Source organism: Miniopterus schreibersii (genome assembly GCF_964146895.1).
Source record: "Miniopterus schreibersii genome assembly, chromosome: 18".
NCBI classification, from domain to species: Eukaryota; Metazoa; Chordata; class Mammalia; order Chiroptera; family Miniopteridae; genus Miniopterus; species Miniopterus schreibersii.
Window position 1 is genome coordinate 1939944 of NC_138121.1, and position 24779 is coordinate 1964722.

A 24779-nucleotide genomic window follows, 5' to 3' on the forward strand; every position below is an offset into this window, starting at 1 on the left:
GGTGGTGGGTGCGTCCATGGGGGACAGGGGCTGAGTCGTGTGGGGGTTCAGGCACCTCTGGAGTCGCTGACTTGGACACGCCCCTCCCCGTCTGGGCCTCAGTGTCCCCAAGTGGAAAGGACAGAATCGTGGCCCAGATTCAGGTTTCCTGTCAGTTCAGGCGCTGACCCCCTGGGAGAGGGGGCCTCACAGGGAACCCCTAGGACGTGATGTTAGGGGGACTGTCCCCTCTGTGGCAGAGACTGTGACACTGTACAGGGAGGGACAGGCAGGACAAGGGTCCGGGGCATCCAGGGCTTTCCCTCAGCTCAGGCTCAGCTCAGAGGAGGCCTTGGGGGGGGGGGGAGGGGTGAGACCTGGTCCAGTTCTGGGCTCTGCTGCTCCTGCTGTGGGGCCAGGGGGGCCCTTCTCCTCTCTGAGGGTGGGGTTCGTGCCTGGTCATCCCTGGTCCCATGTGCCCACAGGCGGCTGTGAGATGAGGTGACATAAGGGGCCTCACAGAGCTCAGGAGGCAGAGCCCCCGGCCCAGGGCCCTGCAGGGTGGAGACAGATCCCAGGAGGGACACGGAGTCCACCCCACACCCCTGCCCCTCCCGCGTCCCTGCTGTGCTGGGGGAGGGTCATAAGGAGGGACCCTCAGCTCCCGGTGGGACAGGAACAGGCCCCTGCAGATGAGGGGCCCAGAGCACAGAGCTGGTGTCCCCCTGGGGGAGCATGAGGACAGCCCAGGGAACCCACAGCCCGGGTTCCAGCCCAGCCCTGCCCCGTCCCTGCTGGGTGACCTGGGCCAGGTGACTAACCTCTCTGAGCCTCAGTGAAGGGGGGGTGGGGCCAGCACTCCCTGGTGCACCAGGGCTGTGAGGTTAGAGATGAAGGAGGACCCAGCACGTGCCTCGCACACAGTAGGTGCTCATTAAATGGCATCACTGGCTCATTCGTATCACTCGTGCCCAAGGTCTCAGTTGGAACCTGCCCGTCCTGATCGGGGTCTCAGTGGCCCTCGTCCTCCTCCTCTCCCTCCTCTCCCTCGTAATCTTCCTCGCCCTCCGACACCGGCGTCAGGGCCAACGCAGGACGTCGGGTGAGTAGGGAACAGGGGACCTGGGTCCCAGGGGGGAGAGGGGTCAGAGCACCTGCCCAGGAAAACCTAACAGATGGAGAAGGTCAGTGAGGAAAAGATTTCTCCAGAACCTCAGGTCAGCCAGTGTGGAGAGAAAAAGTCTCAGGTGCACACACTCAGGTCACGCCCCATCGTCTCCCCTCATGACACACGAACCACGCACAAGTGCTGAGGTTCCCTTTTTCCTGGGGAATCACACGGGGAGGGGCCTGACCCCCCAGGGCTGAGACTGTCCCCTTTGACCAGCCCAGGGACAGGCTGGTGCCCAACCTCCTGCAGGGACCACAGGCCCCGAGCCCAAGGACAGAGGCCTGCAGATCAGGTAATTCCTGCCCCGGAGACCCCCAAACCCCACCTCCTGTGGCCCCTCTGCCCCTAACACTCCTGTCTCCCCCCAGCTCCAGCCCAGCTGTGGACGCCCAGGAAGAGCCCCTCTGTGAGAGGAAGAGACAGCTGCCCTGGGGGGACCCGGGCTTTCAGGAGGCGATGGGGAGGGTCAGGCGGGAGGGTGTGGGGTCAGGGTGAGAAGGGCTGACATCCATCTTGGGTGTCCTGGTGCCTCACCTCAGCCCTGGGTTAGTGGCCCACCTGGGAGCTGGCGGGGTCTGCAGCCCTGAGATCTCGGGGGCCCTGCCAGGAGACACCCCCCTGTTCTGCCCCAGCAGATGCTGCCATGAAGGACCCAGAGCCTGGGGAGAGTGTGGAGCTGGACCCTCAGGTGAGACCCCTGCTCCTGTCCAGGCCAAGGACCTTCTGTTGCCCAGTTTAATCCAAAGGACCCTCCCTGTCCCCACCCACCTGGTTCTCAGCAGTGTCCACCCTGACCTCTGCTGGGCACCCAGGTCGTCCTGCTGTGCATCACTCCTCCTGGCTTCCTGTGACCTCACAGCCCCTCCTGCATGGTCCCCTCTGCTGGCCCCTCATCCTCTGCCTGACCTTGTGCAGCCCAGGTCTCAGGAGGAGGCCTGAATAAGTGAATCACCCGCAGGTCCCAGCCTCCCCTTCATTCATTCACCCAGCAGATGGGACGGGCTCCCTGTTTACCGGCTCCACTCAGGAGCCACTGTGCAGCTCCACCCTCCTCGGGCTCACCTGTGGGTGGGAGACACCATGCAAACAAGCAGACAGTGTCCTAGAGGGCAAAGTGCTGTGACGGAAAGTAAGGCAGGAGGAGGGGACAGAGTGCATGCAGGGGACACAGAGAACAGCAGGGGCAAGTGCCCTGAGGCAGGACACGCTTCTCAGGAAGATGGGCCATGAGGCTGGAGCCAAGTGAGCAAGAGATGGTGTTAGGGTAAGAGTCAGATCCTAGAAGCATCCAGAGGCCCCAAGGCCTAGGGAGTCCCTGCAGATTCCATCGGGAGAGTGACCTCATCTCTTTGAAGTGAAAATCATCACCTGGCCACATGTGATAACTGCTGGAGGATTTCAACAGTGGAGTCCAGGAGACGCTGCTTGTCTCACTCTCTCCAGCAGAACAGGCAGGACGAAGACCCCCAGGGAGGGATGGACGCCCAGGGGAACCACTCAGGATCCAGACTCAGGCAGGGAGTGGCCACCTCGCCTTCCTCTCTGTCAGGGGGATTGCAGGACACGAAGGACAGACAAGCAGAAGGGGACAGGCAGATGGACAGTCAGGTGAGTCCCATCCTCTTTAGACACCCAGGCTTTCCCTGAACCCTAACCAGGTTTCACTCCTGTCTCTCCCCCTGCTCCAGGCTGCTGCATCCGACACCCCCCAGGAGGTGACCTATGCCCAGCTGAACCTCTTGGCTCTCAGACGGCAGACAAGTGTACCCCCTTCCTCCCCGTCAGAGGAGCCCCCAGATGAGCCCAGTCTGTATGCTGCTCTGGCCACCCACTAGCCCAGCAAGGACCCAGACCCCACACTGCAGGGAGGGGGCCTGCAGGGACCCCAGAAGGCAGGGGAGCTTCTCCCATGGACCCTCAAGTAGTGACCCAGGGAGCCTGGAGAGTGGAAGTGGACCCCCAGCAGCTCCTGGGACCCTCTGGGAGTCACCTGATTCTACAGTCAGAGATAACCAATATCCCTATATTTTGGAAATAAAGCAACAGACTTCTCAATAATCAATGTGTGAATTTAGAAGCAAAATGGAAGTGAGAGGATGCTTTAAATGGATGGTAATGTAAATATTACACATCAAACCTATGAAATGGAACATTAAGAACCATGAATGAATATATTAGAAAAGAAATGGTGAAGACATAGAAACAACCTAAGTGTCGTTCAGCAGATGGCGGGATATAAAGATGTGGTAACATAGACAATGGAATTATTACTTGGCCATAAAAAAGATGAAATTCTGCCATTTGGAACAATGTGGATGGATCTTGAGAATATCCAGCTAAGTGAAATAAGTCAGAAAAGAACAGAGACATGATTTCACTCATATGTGTGTAAATCTGAGACTGAACTGTTGTGTATGTTAAATATATTGAATGTGTAATTAAAAATTTCCTGCAGAGTGAACTTGACGTCTGGAAAACATTACTGGTAAATGCTTCTGAACACGTATGCATGTATGAATACATACACATATTCGTACATGGACACACACAGACATGCACACAAACATCCACACACATACATGCACACACCAAACTTACACAAGCTTCTCCTGAGAATAGAGAAGGAAGGCATATCCCCCCAACACAGTTTATCAGGCCAGAAATAAATTAATAGCAAATCCAAACAAAAATGAGAACAGCACAGGAACTTAAGTGTAGAGTCCTAAACAAAATACTCAGACAAGATTCATGAATACATAAAATGGATAATCTATCATGACCATGCAGGTATGTGTTTTCAGAGTGCATGGTGGGCTTCATATTTTAAAAAATCAATCAATACAATTTAAACATTAAACGGAGAAATAGGGGAAAAAAGATCATGTCAATGGAGACAAAGCTTTTGTTAAAAATACAGCGCGGGGGGGTGGATTTAAAAAAAAAAAAAATACAGCACCAATTTATAAATTAAAAAACTCCTCAGAAATAAAAGGACATTTTCTATCAATTATCAAAGTATCTTTTAAAATATTTATAAAAGAAATAATTTCTTTTGATTAATTTTCATCTGAGGATATTTTTTCCATTGCTTTTCAGAGGGAGTAGAAGGAAGGGAGGGGAAGAGGAGAGAGAGAGAGATGTGAGAGAGACACATTGATTGGTTGCCGAGGGCAGGGAGAGGACCTGCAATCCAGTTACATACCCTCGACCGGGAATCGAACCTGTGACCCTTCGGTGTGCAGATCGACACTCTAACCACTGATCCACACTGGCCAAGGCAAGAAGTCATTTTTCAAGGTAAAACTTGAAGTCATTTTTCCTGCAATTGGTACTGTGACAAGAATACCTACTATGACCAGTTCTATGCAACACTGGGAGAACCAACCAAGTAAATAAAGGGGGGAAATGGTGATAATCGTTGAAGGGATGTAATAATGTATTACTCACAGATTACAAATTATGTACATGGAAAGTAACAAATAGTATAAAGATCTATCTTTCTAATTGGAAAAGGAGTTTCCCAAAGTCACTGGATACATTATTAATACATAAAAAATCAATTGCATTTCAGACCCCCAGTGTTAGAGCAAAGGGAAGTAAGCATATGTCTCCCTATCCCCCCATAAAGCTCAGTAAAACTCCTGGTCCTCACATACACATCAAACATAAGAATACTCCAAACGGTAGAAAGAGGCAGCAGATATGCTGAGACTGTTCAGGCCCCAGAAATGACACAGTTGGTGTCAAAGGAGGCCACGCAGGGTACCTGGGCTGTCCCTTCCACCTGAATAATGAGTTAGTAACCAGCCATGTGTCAGAAAATGCCTTCTATAACAGAAGATCCAGACCCTCACGACACAATACACAACATGTCTAGGTTTTAATTAAAAAAAAAAAAAAAATCACTCATCATAATGAGAACCAAGAAAATCCCATCCTGGGTGAGAAAAGACCGTTGGTAACAGATGCCAACACCCAGCTGACACAGGTGTTGGAACTCTATGACAGGAATTATAAAACAGCCATGATAAAAATGGTGTGATGAGCAATTACAAACAGGCTTAAAGTGAATCTCAAACAAGAGAAAGTCTCAGCAAAGAAACAGAAGATATATATATATAAAAAAAAAAGAACACATTGGAAATTTTTGATCTGAAAAACACACAATTATTGAAAGGCCCCATGCCTGCACAGGCTCAACAGCAGAACCAAGGGGACAAAAGAAAATAATGAATATAAAGACAAAACAAAAGAAATTAGTCTGAACAGCAGGGAGGAAATAAACTGGGAAAGAAAGTGAACGGAGACTCCAGAACCTGTGGGACTGTAACAAAAGCTGTTCCATTCATGTGATCAGAGTCCTAGAAGCACAGGATGAGACTTAAACTACTCAGAAATAACGGCTGAAACTTCCCCAAATTTGGCAATAGTCATACCCCTGCACACTCATGAAACCCGTTTAACCAAATAGGATAAATCCAAAGACATCCACACCAAGGCACATCATAACCCAACTAAAGGGCAGGGGGTGGGGGAAAGACAAAGAAGTTCCTTGATTGCATGAGAGAAATTCCACTTCACCCACGCAGGGAGAACCCACTTAAATGACAACGGGCTTCTCATTCGAAATCAGCTCTCCTGGGAGGTGAACTCTGAGAATCTTTCTCATCGGAACAAGGGGGCGCTGCCTGGCCATGACCTACATGGGCACTTTCACTTCTGACTTTCTGGGGCCCTGGGAAGTGGCTTGTCCTAGACCTGCTCCCGGTCCAGCCCTCTCTGGGCCAATTCTGCTGCTCCCAGTGACTGTGGCCTTGCACAGAGTGAAAAGCAGAGGCCAGCAGGAGTAGGCATATGTGATTTTTATCCTCCGGGCCTGGGGGCTCATCTTAGAAGAGGAAGCCGCAATATTATGGAGACAGCAAAGATTTGCAAACACCCCTTTAGCATCTCCACTCCTGCTGGCTCCACACAGAACCTGTGGGGTTTCCACTGAAAGCCAACACCCCTGCGTAGTTATGGGGACCCGGGTCCCTAACCAGATGGGAGCGTGTGTGACCTGAAGATGACAGGGGCCTGGATTGCGGCGTTGGGTGCCCAGGCCTGGCCTGTAATACAGGGACGATGGCTGGGCTGACGGGGGAGGAGAGGACAGAGGGACACTCCCTGGGCAGCTCATTTCCAGAGACCCTTAGGTGGAGCCCTCCCCCACACAGGTGGGGGTCCCCGAGCCCTCTCAGAGCAGGACAGGGGGCTGCTCAGGCCAAGGTGGGACCTGCTGTGGGTGACGGGGGGTCCCCACTGGGCGCTCTCCTGTACAGAGAAGAGTCTGCACTTGTGGGCAGCACCCTGCAAGGCCCCTGTGCTGGCCTGGAGGCCTCCATGCGCTCAGTGCTCACCTGAGACGGGGGGCGGTGCAGGGCTCATGAGGAACTAGGGGGTCCCTGCCCAGACTGTGAAAGTCACGTCTGCTCTGCATTTACTGCACGTAACTATTGCTGCTCCTTTGCTGAGAACTTTCAAGTAATAGTTTCATATATACATTTAATTTACAAACATTTATGACTTTAAAGTTAATTTTGTTAATATTTTAATTGGTATTATATTAAATCTATAAAAATAACTTTTTATTACTATAAAGTTTCTTATAAAAGATACTTCAAAAGGATTATTTTTTGCTTCAGACGCATTTCAGTTTTATTCATAAAATTGTCCCCGCTCATAGCTCAAGAATCGGTCCAGGGCTCCACGTGCGTAGCCCTGGGAGAGCCCGGGGTCCTGGGTCCCCGGCGGCCGCACTGGGAGCTCCCGTGTCCGGAAGGGGTGGCTTCGCGGGTCATGTCCCGCAGTGAGCAGCGACACGGCGAGGCTCCTTTTCAGCAACGAGAGACCCTATTTCTGCTGAACCCTGAATTCCGCGGCGGAGCCAAACTGCCCCAAAGTGGCTCAGAGGCAAAGTGTGACCTGGAGAGGCCCCGGCGGCGCAGGGCCTCCGGGGACACAGCCGGGCTCCTCCAGCAGAGGGCTGGGGGGGAGCAGCTGCGCCCTGAGGAATGGGGGCGTGATGGGGGCGCTGGGCTTGAGTGGCCCCAACTCCTCACCAGCCCCACTTCTCCCTGTGTCGCAGGAGCAGCCGACGCCGTGGGCCCATCACAGAACAGCTCGGGCCCCAGGAGTGGTGAGTAGGAGGCTCTTGGTTACGGGGTGCAGGCGGCCATGTCTTTTCAAGGGGAGGGGGTGCCCTGGGTGCACATCCAGGACTCTGGGGTCACTTTGGCCTGTCCTGACCTCTGTGACCTCTTTGCCCGCAATTCCCAGCCCCCCGGCCCCAGGACTACACCGTGGGGAACGTCGTCCGCTTGGGCGCGGCGGGCCTGGTCCTGGCGGTGCTCGGGGTGCTGCTGTTCCAGGCTCGAAACAGCCCGGGGGGGACCCACGACGCAGCCGGGACGTGAGCACCGAGGAGGCCACACGCTGTTCGCAGGGGGGAGCCTTGGAAATGAATCTCACGTGGCCGGAAGGTTCTGGAAGATCGCCTGGGACATGGGCTGCGTGGCCTGTCTGCAGGTCACTGCAGGTGCAGGGACAACGTCTGGACCCTTCTCCCCCTGAACTGGTCTCCCGTCCCTCCGACCGTTTTGAGTCCCCGACTGGTTCCTGACTTTCCCCGTTTCGCTGAAATCAGCATTTTCCTGCCCGGCAGGTTGGGGTCCCCACCTCCCCTCACTGTCAGGGGTACGTTCTCCTTTGTTTCTAGTTACACACCTTGATGTAAGCAGGGAGCCCCCACGTCCCCAGCTCAGGGCCGCCGCCTGTTTTAATCCATCGATAAGGTGCCAGGACGCAGACGCCGCCCGCAAGAGGGAAACCCACAGGCCGTCCCAGCGCCCCTGGGCTCCGCACGCCCCGCTTCCCCTCACACCCGCCTGTGGACTTTCTGCACAGCCCCTCCCCTCGGAGCCAGGACCGCGCTGTCTGCAGGGGCCGCCTGGTCTGCGCTGCCCCCGAAAGACCCGGCGTCCCGGACACAGAGCGGCACAGAGGATGTGCTCCGGGAGCGCCCCGAGAGCGTCACCCCAATAAATCTCATTTACTAGGACACTGATTCTTGGCACTCGCCAGTTTCTCTGTATCCACGCGCCTTCGTGGCCGCCATCGAGGGGCCCACGTTGTTGCCAGACAGGGACCAGCCCTGAGCGGGTCTGCCTTGGGCCGGCCTGTAGTGTGGGGCTTCTTTTTATGATTAATAATAATATGTATATTTTATTGATTTCATGGAGAGGAAGGGGGAGGGAGCGAGGGAGAAACATCAGTGATGAGAGAGACAAGGACCGGCTGCCTCCTGCGCCCCCTCCTGCAGTGGAGCAGCCCGGCCTGGCCCTGACCGGGAATCGAACCCTGAGCTCCCGGATGCTAGGCCGGCGCTCAGCCGCTGGGCCACCCGGCCGGGCCCCTTGTGGGTTCTTGACTCGTGTAGAAAATATTTCGGAACAGGGTCCAGGGGGCTCTGGGAGTGTTCGGTAAAGCTGGGGACCGTGAAACACAGGAAGAGCTCAGGGAACCGGCGCAGCAGGACAGCCTCGGGGTGCCCCGCGTCGCCGGGAGGGTTACAGGACAGGAGTGAGCAGGGGGACGGTCCTGCCCGCGCCAGCGGGGCTCTGCAGACGCCCCCGGGCCGGCGGCCACTCCCCTCCGACCCCCGCGTTGGCCGCGGGTCCCTGTGCCTCCGGAGCGCTCCCAATTCCTTTGCTCAGCACCGACTGGCTGCGCGGTTCAGAAACGCCACAAACCGCATTTCTCGGCATGAAGAAGAGACGAGGGCTCTTGCTGGACGCATCCGTCGTTCCTCCTGCCGCTGGTCCTCTGGTGTCCCATCCCACACAGGTAATCAGGTCTACAGTTTGCAAGGGGGACCCCTCCCGCGTCCCAGGCCCCACAGCAGCCTGAGGACCGGGGTTCACGACTGTGCCACACGCGAGGAACCCGAGCCTCCGAGGTCGGATGTGGCTGCTCAAGGTCACACACTGGGTGAGAGCCAAGCATTCAAGTATCAGCTCCGTCCCCAACGTCAAGGCTGAAGAGGGTGACAGATGAGGGGACAGCTCTGCTTAAGGAACAAGCGGTGCCAGGGAGGCAGCAACAGACACAGTCTTATTCCCAGGGAGCTGGGGAGGCTGTGGTGGCAAAGAAAAGGAGAAGTGATGGAGGGGGCGTCAGAGCAAGAAAGCCACACCCTGGGCCATGGAAGGCACGGGTTTCCTTCCCCTATTTCCCGCATTTCCCCTCTGAGCTCAGCGTCACAGGGACCCTCGCCCTGAACTGCAGGGTGACAGGGTGAACGAGTCCCCGCTGACCTGAGCCCCGCAGGCCACAGGGACCCGCGTCTTCCCGAAGCTTCTCCAGGGCCCGGGTGACACTGTCCGAGGTGAGGAGCCCACGGGGAGGGGCGGGGGGGCTGAGGGTGCGGGAGGGCCCGGGGGAGGCTCTGACAGGGGAGGACGGGCCCTGGGCCCCCGGGAAGGGGCGTCTCAGGAGGCCCCGGCCTGTTCCTGCTGCATCGGGGACAACAGCCCGGCGCCTGCAGAGGCTGCTCGCCGCCCGCGGGCTGCTGAGCTGACAACCCCCTGACAGCAGGACCCCTCCTAGGGCCCACCCTGTGCGTCTGTCTGTCCTTCCTGGGGCACCGTGTCCCCTCCCCCTGCACAGCTGAGCCAGAGGGAGAAGACACCATGACCCCCACCCTCGCGGCCCTGCTCTGCCTCGGTGAGGGGGCAGGAGGGGCGGGGGGCGCTGCGCTGCCCGGAGACCCCAACACCCAGGAGGCTCGGGGAGGGGCTCTGCTCAGGATCAGGGCGGATCTCTCACAGAAACTCTCTTCCAGGGCTGAGCGGGGGCCCGAGGACCCCAGTGCAGGCAGGTGAGTGTGTCCCCAGGTGTCCCAGGTTTCACTCCTCCCTGGGGACAAGACACCACCCCCAGGCAGCTGGGGAAGACCGAGAATGGATCTGTGTGACACATGGGTGACACCTGAGACGGAGAACTGGGGACGGCGTGGGAATATCTTCTGACCCAGCCTCCGATTCCCTCCAGGTCCCCTCCCCAAGCCCACCCTCTGGGCTGAGCCAGGCTCTGTGATCCCCCGGGGGAGCCCTGTGACCATCTGGTGTCAGGGGACCCGAGGGGCTCGGGAGTATCAGCTGGTTAAAGAGGGAAGCCAACTGCCCTGGAACAGACAGAAGCCACTGGAACCCGGGGACAAGGCTAAGTTCCCCATCACACGGATGACAGGGCTACATGCAGGGAGATATCGCTGTCACTATCTCAGCTACACTGACTGGTCAGAGCCCAGTGACCCCCTGGAGCTGGTGGTGACAGGTGAGAGGACACTCAGGGGTCCCAGCCTCAGGCTCTGCCCTCAGGAAGGGGGTCTCCTCTCAGGGTGTCCCCCTCCCACAGCCCAGGCCTGGGGGACGTGAGGGAGGTGTGACCCCATCTAACACTCTGCCCCCTCCTCTCCTAGGAGCCTACAGCAAACTCAGGTTCAGGCAGAGAGGAGGGTCCTCAGAGAGAGGCCTGGGGACTGTCAGGTCAGAGCAAGGTGGGCAGGCGGCCCTCACCCTCCCTCCCTCTCTCCAGGGCACCTGCCTGACAGACCCGCCCTCTCGGTGCAGCCAGGCCCCAGGGTGGCCTCAGGAGACAACGTGACCCTGCTGTGTCGGTCACAGAGCCCGAGGGACACTTTCCTTCTGTCCAAGGAGGGGACAGCCGATCCCCCCCTGCGTCTTAGATCAAAGCACGGAGCTCAGCCGTCCCAGGCAGAGTTCCCCATGAGTCCTGTCACCTCGGCCCACGGGGGCACCTACAGGTGCTACAGCTCAGTCAGCACCAACCCCCACCTGCTGTCCCAGCCCAGTGAGCCCCTGGAGCTCCTGGTCTCAGGTGAGGGGCCCTGACCCCGTCTTTCTGAGCTGTCAGCTCCTGGTCCTGTCCCCAGAAGAATTATGGGCTGAAAGGGGAGTGAGGGGCTCTAGGAATGGTCACCAGGAGCCATCTGCCCCATAGAGACCCTCCTACACCTGTCTACCCCTCCCCTAAGCTGGGCACAGGAGGTGGCAGGTGGGCAGTGGGAAGGTCTCTGGGGGCCAAGCACAGAAATAGGAGGAGTGTGAGTGGGGTGGGGACTCCAGGCTCAGCCCCAGGCTCTCACCCCTTCAGTCCTCCTTCCCCGGACCCTCTGGGACCCCCGCCCCACCCACAGGGTCCATCTCCACAGCTGATGAGCCACCGGGTCCTCTCTGCTCAGAGGGGCACAGAGCACCCCAGGGCCGTTCTGAGTCCCTCAGAGGATCTAATGCCCCCCAGACACTTAAGGACAAGCTTGTGTCCCAGGGGGGCTGGCAGTCGGGCAGAGACTCCAGGGGAACCGCAGGGCTCCAGGGCCTCTGAGAACTCCCCCCTCCCCCCATGATGTCAGGTCTGCAGAGGCGTGAGGCAGGTGACAGGTGGGCGGTCATGGCAGAGGGAGAGGTTGGGGCCCAGGCTGGGGGAGAAGAAGGGGGGCTCAAGTGGGGAGATGCAGCCCCTCCCCTCACCCCCATCCTGACCCCAGGAGGCTCTGAGGATCGGCCCCTCCCCACCACGGAGTCAGACAAGCAGAGGGGTAAGTGAGGGTCTCTGTGGGGAGGTGGTGGGTGCGTCCATGGGGGACAGGGGCTGAGTCGTGTGGGGGTCCAGGCACCTCTGGACTTGCTGACTTGGACACGCCCCTCCCCGCCTGGGCGTCAGTGTCCCCAAGTGGAAAGGACAGAATCGTGGCCCAGATTCAGGTTTCCTGTCAGTTCAGGCCCTGACCCCCTGGGAGAGGGGGCCTCACAGGGAACCCCCAGGACGTGATGTTAGGGGGACAGTCCCCTCTGTGGCAGAGACTGTGACACTGTGCAGGGAGGGACAGGCAGGACAAGGGTCCGGGGCATCCAGGGCCTTCCCTCAGCGCAGGCTCAGCTCAGAGGAGGCATCGGGGCGGGGGGGGGGGGGGGTGAGACCTGGTCCAGCTCTGGGCTCTGCTGCTCCTGCTGTGGGGCCAGGGGGGCCCTTCTCCTCTCTGAGGGTGGGGTTCGTGCCTGGTCGTCCCTGGTCCCATCTGCCCACAGGCTGCTGTGAGATGAGGTGACATAAGGGGCCTCACAGAGCTCAGGAGGCAGAGCCCCCAGCCCAGGGCCCTGCAGGGTGGAGACAGATCCCAGGAGGGACACGGAGTCCACCCCACACCCCTGCCCCATCCCTGCTGGGTGACCTGGGCCAGGTGACTAACCTCTCTTAGCCTCAGTGAAGGGGGGGTGGGGCCAGCACTCCCTGGTGCACATGGGTTGTGAGGTTAGAGATGAAGGAACCCAGCACATGCCTCGCACACAGTAGGTGCTCATTAAATGGCATCATCGGCTCATTCATGATGTTTTGAGGGAAAGAGGGGCTCCTGACATTTCAGGTCTGATTCCTTTTCAGAAGACCTCCCCAAACCCTCCATCCGGGCCGACCCAGGCTCCATGGTCACCAAGGGGAGCGCTGTGACCATCTGGTGCCAGGGGTCCCCGCAGCCTGCTGTCTACGCTCTGTATAAAGACAGGGGCGCTGAGCCCTGGCTGACCAGCACCCCACAGGACCCCAGAAACAAGACCAGCTTCCTCATTGAACCCACGCGCTCACAGCATGCAGGGATTTACCAGTGTGCCTATTACAGCACAGGGGCCATGTGGTCGGAAAGGAGTGACCCCCTGACCCTGGTGGTGACAGGTAAGGGAGAGCCCGGGCCCCTCCCCACTCGGCTCCCACAGGCACAGGGAAGGGAGGGTGGCCTCAGGGGGACCTCACCCCACAGGGCAGAGCTGGGGCATGTGGGGTGACCATCCCCCTTTAACACGGAGCCTTGTCCTCCCCCAGGAGTGTACGGTGCACCCTCCCTCTCAGCCCGCCCGAGCCCTGTGGTGGCCTCAGGGGGGAACGTGTCCCTCTCCTGCAGCTCACAGTCCACATCGGGCACTTTCCACCTGCTGAAGGAGGGAGGAGCTGACCCGCCCAGACACATGGAATCGGAACCGAGGGTCTCTGCCGGGGGGTGGTGGGCTCTCTTCACTGTGGGCCCCGTGAGCGCCTCCCACGGGGGGACCTACAGGTGCTATGGTTCCTCCAGGTCTTACCCCTACGTGTGGTCAGAGCCCAGTGACCCTCTGCACATCGAGGTCACAGGTGAGGGACAGGCCCCTGGGCAACCCCATCTGTTTCCTGGGCCCAAAATCACTCACCTGAGCTGTGTGCCCAGTGGAGCCCTGAGGTCACGGGGGTCAGTGACACTGGGCTCTTGGGGACAGAACCACAGGCGGGAGGTTTAGGGAGTGACCGGGGAGAACTCTCACTGCAGCCACAGTGGGCCACGCGGGGGTGTCCCCTGAGTGCCACCGTCCCCTTCTCCCCAGGAGTGCACAGGGAGCCCTCCCTCTTGGCCCAGCCAGGCTCCCTGGTGCTGCCTGGAGACAGCCTGACCCTCCAGTGTCGCTCGGACGGCGGCTTTGACAGATTTGCTCTGACCAAGGTGCAGAGGTTCACCCCCCCGCAGCGTCTTGATGGGCAGCACAGCCCCAGCTTCCCTCTGGGCCCTGTGACCCGAGAACACGGGGGCCAGTACAGATGCTACAGTGGACACAACCTCTCCTACGTGTGGTCGGCCCCCAGCGCCCCCCTGGACATCCTGGTCGCAGGTGAGGAGCCCAGCCCTGCCCCTGTCCTGACTGTGTGCCCAGGGCTCTGGGCCCAGGGTCCCCTTGGTGATGGGGTCCAGGAGAGGGTCCTGGGGCAGAGGCTCAGATGGGCAGAGGTCTAGGGGGAGGGAGGGAGAAAGGGGGAGGGAGGGGCATGGAGATAAAAGACACCCCCCCAGGGGCTGAGAGGCCTGAGAGGGGGTCACAGACAGCCTCAGGACAGGGTCCCTCAGCTCAGGGTCAGGGGCATGAGGGAGGGGGTCACTCTCTACACATCACAACCTTCCTCCCCCCAGGACTGTACCCGAAACCCTCCCTCTCAGCCCAGCCGGGACCCTCAGTGCCCTGGGGAGCTGATGTGACCCTGCAGTGTGCATCTGAGACCCGCTTCGATACCTTCCACCTGCACAGGGAGGGGTCACTGGACCCTCCCCAGCACCTTCGTCTGCAAAACACATCTGCCCACTCTCAGGCCAACTTCACCATCAGTGCTGTGACCTCAGGCCATGGGGGGACCTACAGGTGCTATGGTTCACACAGCACCTCCCCCTACCTGCTGTCACACCCCAGTGACCCCCTGGAGCTCAGGGTCTCAGGTGAGGAGCCCCAGCCCTGCCCTTTGTGTCCTCATGGTCAGTTCAGGGGCCCTTTGGGCTGAAATGGGAGTGAAGAGGCCACAGGAGGGGCAGCCAGAGGGCACTCACCTGCCAGAGGGATGGAAAAAGCCAGAGCATCTCCCATCCCCGCCTCACGTCATCCTCGGCCCCGAGGCCCAGACTTGTCCCTGGTGGGCAGAGGGAGGCTGGAGAGGCCTCGGGCTGACCAAAAGGGGGAAAGGCCAGAGGGAGCCCATCCCGAGCCCTCCAGGCTCCAGCCCTGTGGCCTCAGCCAGAGAGACCAAGATACTCTTATCTTGGTGACTAGCAGAGGCCGTGGTCCCGAGAGAAAGCATCTCCCCACTCAGGCTCCGCTTGTCTCCCAGGGAGGCTGGGAGCTAGGAAGTGATACTGGGGGACCGCGGGGCTCCAGGGCTCTGAGGTTTGCAGGTGACGGGTGTCGTGCTCATGGCAGAGGGAGATGCTGTGCTCCAAAGCTGGGGAGCAGTAGCCTCACAAAAGTGGGGAGAAGGCAGCTCAGGGCCCTGTCCTGAGGGAAGCCACGGACAGTAATACACGAGGGGTGGGGAAGTTTCCACAGAGGAGGGTCCAGCCCATGAGAGAGCAGAAAGAGACAGGACCAGCAGGCCGCCGTGGCTCAGGGGTCGGCCATCAAACCTACGATGCAGGAGGTTGAGGTCGGATTCCGGGTCAGGGCACAGGCCCGCAGGCGGCAGCTGGTCAAGGACTCTCATCACTGGTGTTTCTCTCCCCCCCTCTCCCTCCTCTTTCTGAAGTCAGTAAAAACACATTTTTTTTAAACAAAGAAAGAAAGAAAGAGACAGGGCGTCTGCCTCCTGAACCCCCTTTTCTGAATCTCAGCAGAGCTGAACAGGAGGGAGGGCGGACGGAGACGTGTGTGGAGTGAGCAGGATCCCGATTAGACCGAGCAGAGAGGACAGCCCCCCACCCTCACCTCCTGCAGTCTTCATCTCAGAATCTGAGCCCCGGGGGTGCCAGCCCCCTGGCCACTGTCCTGCAGAGGGAAGCATGGCCCCTGGGCACCGCTCTGCTCGGCCCCTGCGCTCCCCTGAGGCCCCCAGGACTCAGTGCTCCCCTGAGGCCCCCAGGACTCAGTGCTCCCCTGGGGCCCCCAGGACTCAGTGCTCCCCTGGGGCCCCCAGGACTCAGTGCTCCCCTGAGCCGGGCGTGCAGGGCCCACGGGAGCCGGTGTTTCTCCGCACACGTGCCTATTACTGCTCTTTCTAGGGAGCCTTCGGGCAATTCCTCAAACATAACCCAAGAACTCAGTTTCCACCCTGTGGAGTCAGGGGCAAATGTAAATGTCCTCTTCCTCTGTCCCCGGGCGCAGGGCAAGTCCTTACCTTTGTTCCAGAGAATAACCTGTTTCTGGTAAGTCTTCTTCTCACGCACATTTTCGGTGAGGTTTGTTCATGACCTTGAGGAGCATTTTGACAGCTACCGGGAGAGCTGAGCAAACTTACAGCCTCCTCTAGGAACTGCGCGTCCAGTGTCGTCATTTGTGAGTAAGCTCCGGGGCCCCGTGGCGTTTTCTAAACAGCCGTAAGTGCGCCCAAGTCAGCTCCTGGCCTGGGCACGGTCGCCTCATGACCCGTTAGCTCCCTGAGGATTCTCTCCCTCTGGGCTGTCTGTCTGTCGACCCCTCCGGAGGCTGATGAAGCACCGTACCCACCAGTCAAGGGGAATTTCACTTCTTTATCCCAAATTGTACCCAACTTTTCTCACTCCAAATTCAATACGACAAAGTGCCAGAGGGAAACGTCCCAGAGCTTCACCTCCGGAAAACGGCGTAGTTCACACCCCAAGTCACGTCAGGGCCGACCCGCCGAGGAATCCCCGTTTCACATCAAGGGCACCAGTGGCCGCGCCGTCCCAGTGCGCTGCCGGGGTCGTTGGGCTGTGGCGGGGACGCTGTCTCTGTCTGACGACACGTCTCCCCGCAGTTATCCCTGTCCTACTGTGTCGGCGCCTGACACCGTTCCAAAGGCTTCTTGGTTTCAACCACTGGATATTGACCCAACTGAAAAACGACCATCGTCCACGGGCACCTTCTGAATTCAGTGGGCTGAGACTTAGAATTTCCTTGCGTGGGTCTCTGGCTTGAGGCTCGGTCGGTAACTTTGGTTGACATCTTGGTTTTTATATCAAAGTGGGGGCAACGGATGGACGTGATTTCCTACTTTGTGCGCTCACTAAATATTATAATTTGGGGGACTTTCTCCGTTTCTTAAAGTTTGAACCAGGACTGTGGACTTCCTTGGTCAGGGCCTTTGATAAACGAGTGTGTGGAGGTTGTCTTTTGGGATAAAAGGTACATGATTAGCCAGCCACCCATGAACTCTTACCAGGCTTTCTAGAGTTTGTCCAAAAGGAGAGAGAAGATGCTGGCGTCACCAGCTTCTGAGCACCTGAGCTCACCTGACTCCATTTACCAAGGTGCCAAGTCTGAGCTCCCCATTGTCCTCTGCACCCCCCTAGAGCCCACAGACAAGACTTTATTCCTAATTGAAGACCAGACTTCACCTTTCGGGGATCTGTCTCCTTATCACCTATTGATGTCAAGTCTCTCTCTCCACACACACACGCACACACACACACACACACACACACACACACACGCACACACACGCACACACACACGCACACACACGCACACAATGTATATATTGATACAGGAAAAATATATGTAGATATACACGATGACATATAACTTTAGTGTTTAAGTAAGAGTAGATATATGTGTAACTATATATACAAGCATATTTTATATAATATTTTATAATATGCTATATAAATGTGTATATATAAATTATATGTGCAAAATATATATACATATCTGTATAGTTACACATATACAGGGTGGGGCAAAAGTAGGCTTATAGTTCTTCATATGGAAAATAATACAGTCATTCATAAAAAAATAATACAAGAATAAACTCTTTCCTATACTCACAACTGTAAACTCACTACTATGTTACTACTAAATTGATGTATCTACAAGTCTATCTAAAATTATTCATCCCTATGCCCCTATTTTTCATCTGGTAAATATATCTACCACGATGGGCATTTGTTATTATACAATCAATGTGCTAATAAAAGAATACGTAGATGAACAATTCCGGGTGCGAGGAAGGACCAGGCTGGGGTGAGGCGAAGGAGACCCAGCCCCCAACTTTCACCCCCTTGTGCTCCAGACATTCAGGAGCCACTGACACCAACCCCTGCTCCATGGACCCTGGGTCCCCAGCTTTGAAAATGTGGGATCGCTCAGCTGTAGGGGGAAAAAGTTATGGGGTCTTGAGTCTCAGACTGAACAGAACACACAGCTCTTAACTATTCCTGAATGGAGATCATTTTCTCAGTCATCCTGAGCTCTTGGGCACAGCCAACTCTTACCAAGGTGACTCAGAGCAGGCTGTGAACTCAGACGTCACAAGGGCGCTGATGTCACGGGGAGGCGGGAGCCCAGGGTAGATACGAGAATCCTGGGGTGATCTGGGTCTGCCCTGACCTCTGTGACCTCTTTGTCCACAATTCCCAGCCACCCGCACCCAAGACTACACCGTGGGGAACCTCATCCGGTTGGGCGTGGCTGGACTGGTCCTGGTGGTGCTCGGGGTGCTGCTGTTCGAGGCTCGAAACAGCCCGGGAAGGACCCACGAAGTGTCCAGGAGGTGAACACAGAGGGAGCAGAGCACCATTCAGAGAGGGGGAGCCTTGGAGCACATCTGATGACCCCAGGAGGTGCTGAAAGAAAATACGGACCCTCGTTGGGGAAACTGTCCGCCGAGAATGTCTGGGGAGTAGACGAGGTGGAGGAGGTTCGGGTGCAGGTGGACCTGGGCCATGTTCCTGCTGAGGAGCCCCCGCCCCCCAACTGTGGCGCTCGCCCTCCCTGTCCTCACTGACTGTCCTTGACGGCCCTTCTGGTCTCACCCTAGGACACGAGGGTCCATCCCACATGGCTGGTTTGGATTCACATCCATACAGAAGAAATGTGGCATCTTCACAACACTGGCATTTTTTAAAAGCCATAAAGAACAAAATCCTTAAAAAACCCCCAAAGTCCTGATAACTGGTACCCATGGGTGTGAGACCAGCCCATTGCACGTCTCCATTCCTCCTACCAGACTCCAGGTGGCTTCTTCTTTGTATCCTTACTTGTAGGATGTCTGCTCAGCTAGATTTCAGGCAGTTCTGACTAATGGTTGTCCTGTAGCTGTGGTCATGGGAGGATTCAAGTACTTCATTCACTTCCTCTGCCATCTTGACCAGAAGTCTTAATGTTAGATAATAAATAAATAATATGGAATTTTTGGCCACTATTTTATTTAAGTAATACTTGAGTTTCATTTTAAGTAGTTCCTTTTAAATTTTCCAGGCCAGTTTTGAACTGACTGAGACTTCTTTGTATCATATAATCTCATCACCTGGTTTGTCAGTTATCCATATGAATTTCCAATTTGGATAGTTAGACCCATTGTTGATATTGGTATTTATATTCATAATTTTTAAAAAATGTTTTTATTGATTTTAGAGAGAGAGGAAGAGAGAAAAATAGAGAGATAGAACATTGATGAGAGAGAACCACTCATCAGCTGCCTCTTGCATGGCCCCCACTGGGGATCAAGCCTGCAACCCAGTCATGTGTCCTGATGGGCAATAGAACTGGTGATCTCTCGGTTCACGGGTCGATGCTCAAACCTTGAGCCACACCAGCTGGGCTTGAACCATTTTTGACTCAGCCTCTCCTCTAGCTAAGAAAGGTCATTACACATTAGCTGAACTCCTTGTGCCTAATTTCAAAAGCTCTGTGTGTGTGTGTGTGTCTTTCTCTCACACACACACTCCAAATTTTTTTAACCTTCCTTAAATAGCAATGTATATGTGAGTGTAAGTACAAATATACTTTTCCAAAGTTTATTTTTTTTGCGATTGCTTTTCTCACTTTTACATCTCACTGTCTCTACTTTTTGTCTGTTGTACTGTTAGTTTAATTACTATTTTAGTTTGCTTTTAGTGAGTGTGTAAACAATAAAATATACGAGAACTCGTATGTCTGCAAATGTCTTCTTTTCATTACGATACTTGAAAACATATTCTTATTTCAAATAGAGGATATAATTCAAATACAAGGAGGGAGAAATTCTCTGGTGGTTAAGGGTCTGCCTCCCAAACCCTCCTCATCCCTCCTGAAGACTGACCCTGTTGTGGTGAATTTCACATGTGAGATGTGAGTTTATGCAGGTCAGATATGCCCTGTCTTTTCAGACTAATGGATTCTCCGCTCTCACATTGGGCTCTTTAAAAAAATTGGGTAAGTATAGAAGTCTTCATTCACAATTAAGTATTTGAATGTACTTTCCCCATAACTTTTGTCATTACTTTTCTGTTTGAAAGTGAGCTCCCGTCAATTTCCCCCATTTGCTATGAATATCAGGACACACCTTTCATTTATATGTTCGTGCACCCTGGCACTGTACGTTCTCTCTGCTTCTCTGTAAAATACCCAGCCGTTGGCCTCTAGGACTGTAGCCCACATCATGCTCACTGCTTCCCTCCTGAATCTCTCAGCCTCAGGGTCCCTTCTCTTCCTGTTCCCCATGTATCTTAATTTTCTAATTCCAGTCTCTCTTTATTGCGTCCTACAAAATTTCCTCAATGTTGAGCTCCAATTTCATAATTGTATCTTCAGCTGTATCTTCCCCTTCGTGGAAAGTATATTTTGAGTGTTCTGAATCATTTTTTTTTTTACTTCTAAGATATTTGCACAATTCATTACTAAAACTTTATGCTCTTCTGTAATATAACCCTGTTGTTGTCCAAGAATTCATTTTTCTCCATTATTTTGTCAGATAGTTAAACATTCTTAAATTCAAATGAGTTTCATGTATTCCTAGTGTTTTGTATCCTTGGACATGATAACCCTCAGTAAAGACTCTGTAGACAGCCTTTCATATCACTAGCTGTCATTACTAATTAGAAGTCTCTGATAACAGAGACTTTTAATTAGTTTTTAGGTGCATTTTTCTTTAGCTTCACAAATAGGTATTCAATGCATTAACTTAGTCAGGAACTGATGTTAAAAAAAATTAAGGTCACACTTGACAGCCTACTTCACAGTTATTTCAAATTCAGCTTGTCTAATAGGTCTGTTTTATAGGAAATAGGCTTTTAACACATGGAGAGCTTTGATAACTTTGCAGGTTTCTTCTCTCCCAAATAAAAAAACAAACAAGATTTTTTTGCTAGCCTGCCAATTTCATAGGCAAAAAAAAGAAAGAAAGAAAACAAACTGTTTCAAACAACAGAAGTGAACAAAAGAGCAATAATCTGACTTAATACATGTCACATTTTTTTCATTTGTATTGAGTGAAAATCTTTTCAAATAATTGAGTCTTCATTAATATATATTTATATATATATATATATATATTTATATCCTCACACAAAATTAAAGTACCTTTCAGTTCTTGCTTGTGAAAGTTTCTTCTGCAAAAGTACAAAAATAAACCTGCATAGTACAAAAGTAAACCTGCAAAAGTACAAAAATAAACCTGAAGAAGACGGTCATCGCAATGCAGAGCGGCCACCATGTGAAGATTTTTGCTCACTTTACACTGACGAGTGCTTTTTCGGGATACGTTTTCTCCACTGCCTACCACTTATAATTATGGAGAGGTATCTGTTTACTTAAAACTCTTTAAATTCAAATATTTTTAAATACATTTCCCACATGAGGCTTTAATGTTTTTAGCACAAGATTGAGTCTGAAGCTGTAATGGATTCGTCTACAGCACCATTTTGTCAGAAGTGGAATCAACATATGCAAACTAACTATTTCCCCTTCTCTATAAAAACAGCCTACTTCACAGTTATTTCAAGTTCAGCTTGTCTAATAGGTCTGTTTTATAGGAAATAGGCTTTTAACACAGGGATAGCTTTGATAACTTTAAATTCAAATATTTTTAAATACATTTCCCACATGAGGCGTTAATGTTTTTAGCACAAGATTGAGTCTGAAGCTGTAACGGGTCCATCTAAAGTGGAATTAACTTATGCAAACTAACTATTTCCCCTTCTCTATAAAAACAAATTAAATGGAATTTCGATAATATGGAAACGAAAAACATGACTTTGAAATCCCAGTATGCACAACCATAAAAGAAATAGAAGGTTTTTGTCCTGGCTGGTGTGGCTAAGCAGTTAGAGAGCAGGCCCACACACCGAAGGGTCGCGGGTTCGATTTCCCATCAAGGTCACGTACCTGGGTTGCAGGTTCATCCCCGGCCCCACTTGGTGCCCGTGTGGGAGGCAGCCAGTCGATGTGTCTCTCTCACATTAATGTTTCTCTCTCTCTCTCTCTGTGTTCCCTCTCCCTCCCTTCCACTCTCTAAAAAAATTTTTAACTTCTAAAATCCATTTACTGTGCTTAAACGATAAAACACTGCATCCTGTTTGGCCTTGTCTTCAGGTTTCCAGCCCAGGGAGCTCAGGTGCAGAGGTCCCACTGACCACAAGGGACTACTGGGGTCATGAGATCCTGGTGGAACAACAGCCAGCTTCAGGCTCCTCAGCGAAACTTGCAATGCACTCTGGGCACGTGCACAGGACGCAAAGCAATGAGGAATCCTGTTTGCTCAGGGTACCTTTGGCTTCTGCGTCAGCGAAATCCCAAATGATACCGAGCAGGAGGTCAGGAAGCCCTGATTTTTTCAGGAAAGCGGCAGCATCAGAAGCCAGAACCCTCTGGAACTGCCCGTATCGGCCTGTTTCTGTGCTTTTCATACGAAGGGTTCCCAGTTGACGCCTGTGCCAGGGAGAGCTGGGCGGCCCAGCCATGGCGTTCCCATCGTTCTCGGGGGGCCGGGAAGCCCAGGCAGGCGGGGCGCCGCCAGGACGAAGCGAGCGCTTCCCTCCTCTCGCCCCACCAGGATTTCTCTTCCATGTCTGCTCCTGTTGGAAGCTCACCTCCCGCAGGGCTGACTCTCCACAGGGTGCTCCTCCCAGGGCTGCCCTGATGCTCAGGGCTGGAAGAGGTGGAGGGTTTTGTGTGTGTTTATTGATTTCAGAGAGAGGCAGGGAGAGGGAGAGAGAGAGATAGAAACATCAGTGATGAGAGTCATTGATCCAGTGCCTCCTGCACGCCCCCTGCTGGGAATTGAACCAGCTACCCGGGCATGTGCCCTGTCGGGGATCCCCCCTCCACCTCCTGCATCAAAGGTCGAGGCTCAACCGCTGAGCCACGCCAGCCAGACAAGAGGTGGAGAGTCGACTCTGCCCTGCCCCATGGTGTCCAACCTCCGAAATTTAGCACCTGACTCTGATGTGCCCGCAGGGACCACACCAAAGGGGCCCCTCACACTCACACCTGGACAGACGCCCATGCGGGACTAGGCTGGACTGAATCTTTCACACAGACACACACAGGGGATGTGGCTCAGTGCTGACCATGGGCTAAGTCAGTGGGCAGAGACCCCCCAGTGCCCATGCCCAAAGCATGCCGAGGGGGCAACCCTGCTTCCGCCTCTCACCTCTGGACTTCCAGTCCAATCCCCTCCCTGCCTGTGGCAACCCTGGGCCCCTCTCCTGTCCACACGACGGGAAAACTCCGCTGTGTTGACATCTTGCAAGAGCCAGGCCCAGTGGCTCCCCAGCTCTGGCCTGTTTTATCTCTCTGCTTCCCTCTCCATTTGGGGAACTCTCACTTCCCTTTCCGTGCACTGAGCATGGCCACCTCTCTCAGAAATGCTGTGCAGAGCCCTGCTCAGGATTGGGCGCAGAGGGGGGCTCCTAAGTGGGTCCAACAATCATCCAATATTCTGTGGAATTTTGTACAACACTTCGCACGTGTAGCCTCGCGCACCTTAATCGGGTCTGGAAATAAATGAGGATGGCTCCCTCCACGCCCCAGTGGCACAGCCCCACAGCCACTGGAAGGACGTGGGCTCTTGACAACCTGCTGCAGACGCGGAAACTGAGGCTCCGAGACGGCACGTCACTGCTCAAGGTCACACGAGAAATGGACAACGGAGGAATATTTATTTCTTTGTTATTTCTTGAATATGTTTTCATTGCTTTTAGAGAGCGGAAGGGAGAGGGAGAGAAAATAAAGCATCAATGATGAGAGTCATGGATGGGCTGCCTCCTGCACGCCCCGTACTGGGGATCGAGCCCCAACCCGGCCTGAGCCCTGACCGGGAATCCAACCCCGATCTCCTGGATCCCAGGCCCATGCTCAGCCCTGAGCCACAGCGGGCGGGCCAATGGAGGAACATTTAAATAAGAATCGGTTTGATCCCCAAATCAGAGGAATAGCACACGTATTGTCCCCTAAATCTGAAGACGGGCGCAGGCAGGGCGAGGCCTCCCCACGCAGCCAGGGCGCTGGGGGCAGGGCTTCCACGAGGACGGCGTGTCTGGAAGGGGCTCAGACCCTTCTCGGGCTCCAGGCAGGGCTCCGGGACCAGAGGGGGCGCACAGCTGATCTGAAAACTGAAGGTGTGCATGCTCCAGGTGACACCGAATTGTCCCTGGGCGGGAGCTGTGCTCCTGCGCTCAAGGCAAAGGACAGCCCCGGGGGCTCAGTGGGCAGAGGGCGCCTCCACTCCGCGGGCTGGGCCGGTCCCGTCGGGCGCAGCTGGGATGCAGGTCCGCTCCGCCCGCGCTGCGGTGGGTGCAGGAGGCCACCAGCCGCGGGTCTCTCTTCCGTCCATGTCTCTCTCCCTCCCCTCCCCTCTCTCTAGAGGCCACGGACACATACTCTCAGCTGAGGATTGACCACAACCAGCGAAGCCACGAGCAGCGGGTGAGGGCCGGCGGCAAACCCAGCAAAGCCGGGGGCTCGGGGCGGGAAACAGCGCTCGCGGGGACGGGGCAGTGTGTGCGCGACCCCGGGACACCCTCCTGCCGGACCATGGACACAGGGTCGGCGGAACGCCGGGCCCCTCGCCGATTCAACTTATTGAAAATAAATAAATGACACGATGGGCTCCGTTGTAACAGAGAGAGAGCCGAGCCCGGTTCCCGCGGCGGGAGGCGGTCCACCAACACGGAAAGGAAGGCGAATTGTCCGCTCAGGTCACAGCTCCGGCCCGAATTACAGCTGCTCCACTTTTGGGACAAAACCATGGTACCCGGGGGCAGGCGGGTGGGGAACGTGGGGCGCGAGGAGCGAAGGGGCCCAGAGGCTCGACCCAGAAGGAGGGGCCGGGCCGGCGCCGCAGAAAGGGAAGT

The 24779-nt window shown here is 54.9% G+C and overlaps 3 protein-coding genes across 5 annotated transcripts in view; all 3 read left to right on the forward strand.

The window, feature by feature from the left end:
• The window catches only part of LOC308547990 (paired immunoglobulin-like receptor B), a 29795-nt gene extending 26170 nt beyond the window's left edge, over positions 1 to 3625 (forward strand). The window contains exons 20-25 of the mRNA XM_081119011.1: positions 956 to 1081; positions 1367 to 1442; positions 1519 to 1556; positions 1786 to 1838; positions 2594 to 2758; positions 2839 to 3625. Of these exons, the coding sequence (XP_080975137.1) occupies positions 956 to 1081; positions 1367 to 1442; positions 1519 to 1556; positions 1786 to 1838; positions 2594 to 2758; positions 2839 to 2985 (605 nt within the window). The 3' untranslated portion in view covers positions 2986 to 3625. The remainder of the gene's footprint in view (positions 1 to 955; positions 1082 to 1366; positions 1443 to 1518; positions 1557 to 1785; positions 1839 to 2593; positions 2759 to 2838) is intronic.
• LOC308548544 (leukocyte immunoglobulin-like receptor subfamily A member 6) lies at positions 801 to 19599 on the forward strand. Of its 3 annotated transcripts, none has more exons than XM_081120172.1 (6): positions 801 to 902; positions 12653 to 12940; positions 13088 to 13393; positions 13621 to 13902; positions 14199 to 14498; positions 18085 to 19599. In XM_081120172.1, the coding sequence occupies exons 2-6, from the start codon at positions 12694 to 12696 to the stop codon at positions 18219 to 18221; spliced, it is 1272 nt and encodes a 423-aa protein (XP_080976298.1). In that variant the 5' UTR covers positions 801 to 902; positions 12653 to 12693; the 3' UTR covers positions 18222 to 19599. The 3 variants fall into 3 exon arrangements, with proteins under 3 accessions (XP_080976298.1, XP_080976297.1, XP_080976296.1); XM_081120171.1 differs by lacking the exons at positions 801 to 902; positions 18085 to 19599 and adding exons at positions 10751 to 11089; positions 15768 to 16430; XM_081120170.1 differs by lacking the exon at positions 801 to 902 and adding an exon at positions 10753 to 11089.
• On the forward strand, positions 9453 to 10799 carry LOC308547991 (leukocyte immunoglobulin-like receptor subfamily A member 6; the record flags this gene model as incomplete). The annotated part of the gene is made up of 6 exons (XM_081119012.1): positions 9453 to 9575; positions 9782 to 9913; positions 10032 to 10067; positions 10241 to 10525; positions 10671 to 10689; positions 10787 to 10799. Exons 2-6 carry the CDS (start codon positions 9880 to 9882, stop codon positions 10797 to 10799), a joined length of 387 nt encoding a protein of 128 aa, XP_080975138.1. The 5' UTR covers positions 9453 to 9575; positions 9782 to 9879.
• Positions 19600 to 24779: the final 5180 nt, after the last annotated feature.

Coding starts and splice junctions, on each gene's coding strand:
- LOC308548544 (XM_081120170.1), top strand. CDS start 10,978: ATGAGTCCTGTCACCTCGGCCCACGGGGGCACCTACAGGTGCTACAGC. Junction 12,941..13,087: donor CCTGACCCTGGTGGTGACAG/GTAAGGGAGAGC, acceptor GTCCTCCCCCAG/GAGTGTACGGTGCACCCTCC. Junction 13,903..14,198: donor CCTGGACATCCTGGTCGCAG/GTGAGGAGCCCA, acceptor TCCTCCCCCCAG/GACTGTACCCGAAACCCTCC.